The sequence below is a fragment of the Amphimedon queenslandica genome, unplaced genomic scaffold (genome assembly GCF_000090795.2).
Source record: "Amphimedon queenslandica unplaced genomic scaffold, v1.1 AMPQUscaffold_4317_Cont23702, whole genome shotgun sequence".
Lineage (NCBI taxonomy): Eukaryota > Metazoa > Porifera > Demospongiae > Haplosclerida > Niphatidae > Amphimedon > Amphimedon queenslandica.
In genome coordinates this window covers 1-1,512 of record NW_003555369.1, presented here as the reverse complement: position 1 = coordinate 1,512, position 1,512 = coordinate 1, and the positions used below count along the sequence as shown (strand labels likewise).

Genomic DNA, 1,512 nt, shown 5'->3' with positions numbered 1-1,512 from the left:
GTCTAACTTTCAGTCAGGTACATAGAAATTAGATTTTTATGATTGATATAAAGAATTTTATCATGTTTTCTAATTCTTATGCTGATACTGCTATAGTCAATGCTGAGCTCAAAATTTTGACTTAAACTTAAATATAGTTATATCTATGTTAACTATGATACTATAAAATATAGTTACAGTACAAATATCCATTAGGCTGTACCTGGTAGAGCTCATGGTAAAGGCTTTGGATTAGTCCTGGCTGGTGGTAAGGACATTGACGCCAATGGGTACCCAGGTATACCAGTCAATAAGTTTATTATTAATAAATAATTATTAATTTTTGGTTTAGATTTAAGTGTTGGTGATTTGAGCGGATCTGAAGTGATGAGTATCAGAAGCAGTCCTATCGTTAGTGTAGAGGTTGAGCTACTGGAGACCGACCTGACCATTAATTATGCTGAAAAGAATTGCATTATTAACAACATTGAACTTGTCTGGTAAGTTTGAGTGGGAACTACGCAATATTGATTATTATTATTATTATTATTATTATTATTATTATTATTATTATTATTATTATTTTAGTTTCAACATCACTCCATGCTTTACTCTTACTACTGTTCATGGCAATGTACCAAATTTCAGTAAGTACACATAGCAGTACAAATGACTTTTTACTCTTTATCTGCTGCAATAAGAATTCAAGTACAGTCTATCAGTTGATCCAGTTACTAGGCGTGTTGGTCTTGCTGATAATCTTGAGTCGAACGTAGTGACTCGTGAAGTTGTATTGAGTGTTAACAGTGGCAGTAGAACCTGCACAAACACTAGTACCTATGTACTCCAGGTAATTTTGAAGCTTAATTGACTAGATCATGTTTACTTCATTTGCTACTTGTTCACTTTCTCTTTTATAATGTTTCTTTGTTTCTACTCTTTCTTCTACTTCTCTAGCCTGATTTCTCAAACACTGATCCATTTCCGTTAAGCATTTCAGTGAGTAATCCTAATACACTCCTTCCACTGGTCACTCCAGAAGACACACAATATGGAGGACCACTTCATCCTATACTAAACCAAAAGGAGTCAAACAACTTTGAAAAACAGGTAAGGCTAGAATTTTTTTTTTAATCGGGAAAAAATGTTTTTGTACCATTTTAGATCGTTCCAGAGTTTGTTTTAAATTGTGGCTCAGATAGAGTGTGTGACCCAGAGTATGAGATTGATGTTGAACTCATTGGAGAAACGTATGTACTCATGCTAGTCTAAATTAATCTTAAATTAAATTAATACTGCAAAAATTATATTACAAATTTAAGTCTATTTAATACAATCGATAATATGCTTGTGTGTGCTTGTATGCTAGGGATACTGTTCCATTGGCAGCTGCTTACACTTTTGGTGTTCAAGTTATGTTAAATGTGACCGAGGAGGACAGTCTTGCCCTGTCACTGGTTGCACTCATACCACCAGGGATACAGTTTGCCAGCTCAGTAAGTATAGTCCACTGTGATCATTAATTGTTGTTTT

General features: G+C 34.0%; 1 protein-coding gene across 1 annotated transcript; it reads left to right on the top strand.

The window, feature by feature from the left end:
• Nucleotides 1-6: 6 nt before the first annotated feature.
• LOC109592681 (integrin alpha-5-like) lies at nt 7-1,475 on the top strand (the record flags this gene model as incomplete). The annotated part of the gene is made up of 8 exons (XM_020008072.1): nt 7-17; nt 196-277; nt 332-479; nt 568-626; nt 681-829; nt 937-1,089; nt 1,144-1,229; nt 1,349-1,475. Coding segments are annotated over exons 3-8 (687 nt in total), but the record flags the coding sequence as incomplete, so codon positions are not given.
• Nucleotides 1,476-1,512: the final 37 nt, after the last annotated feature.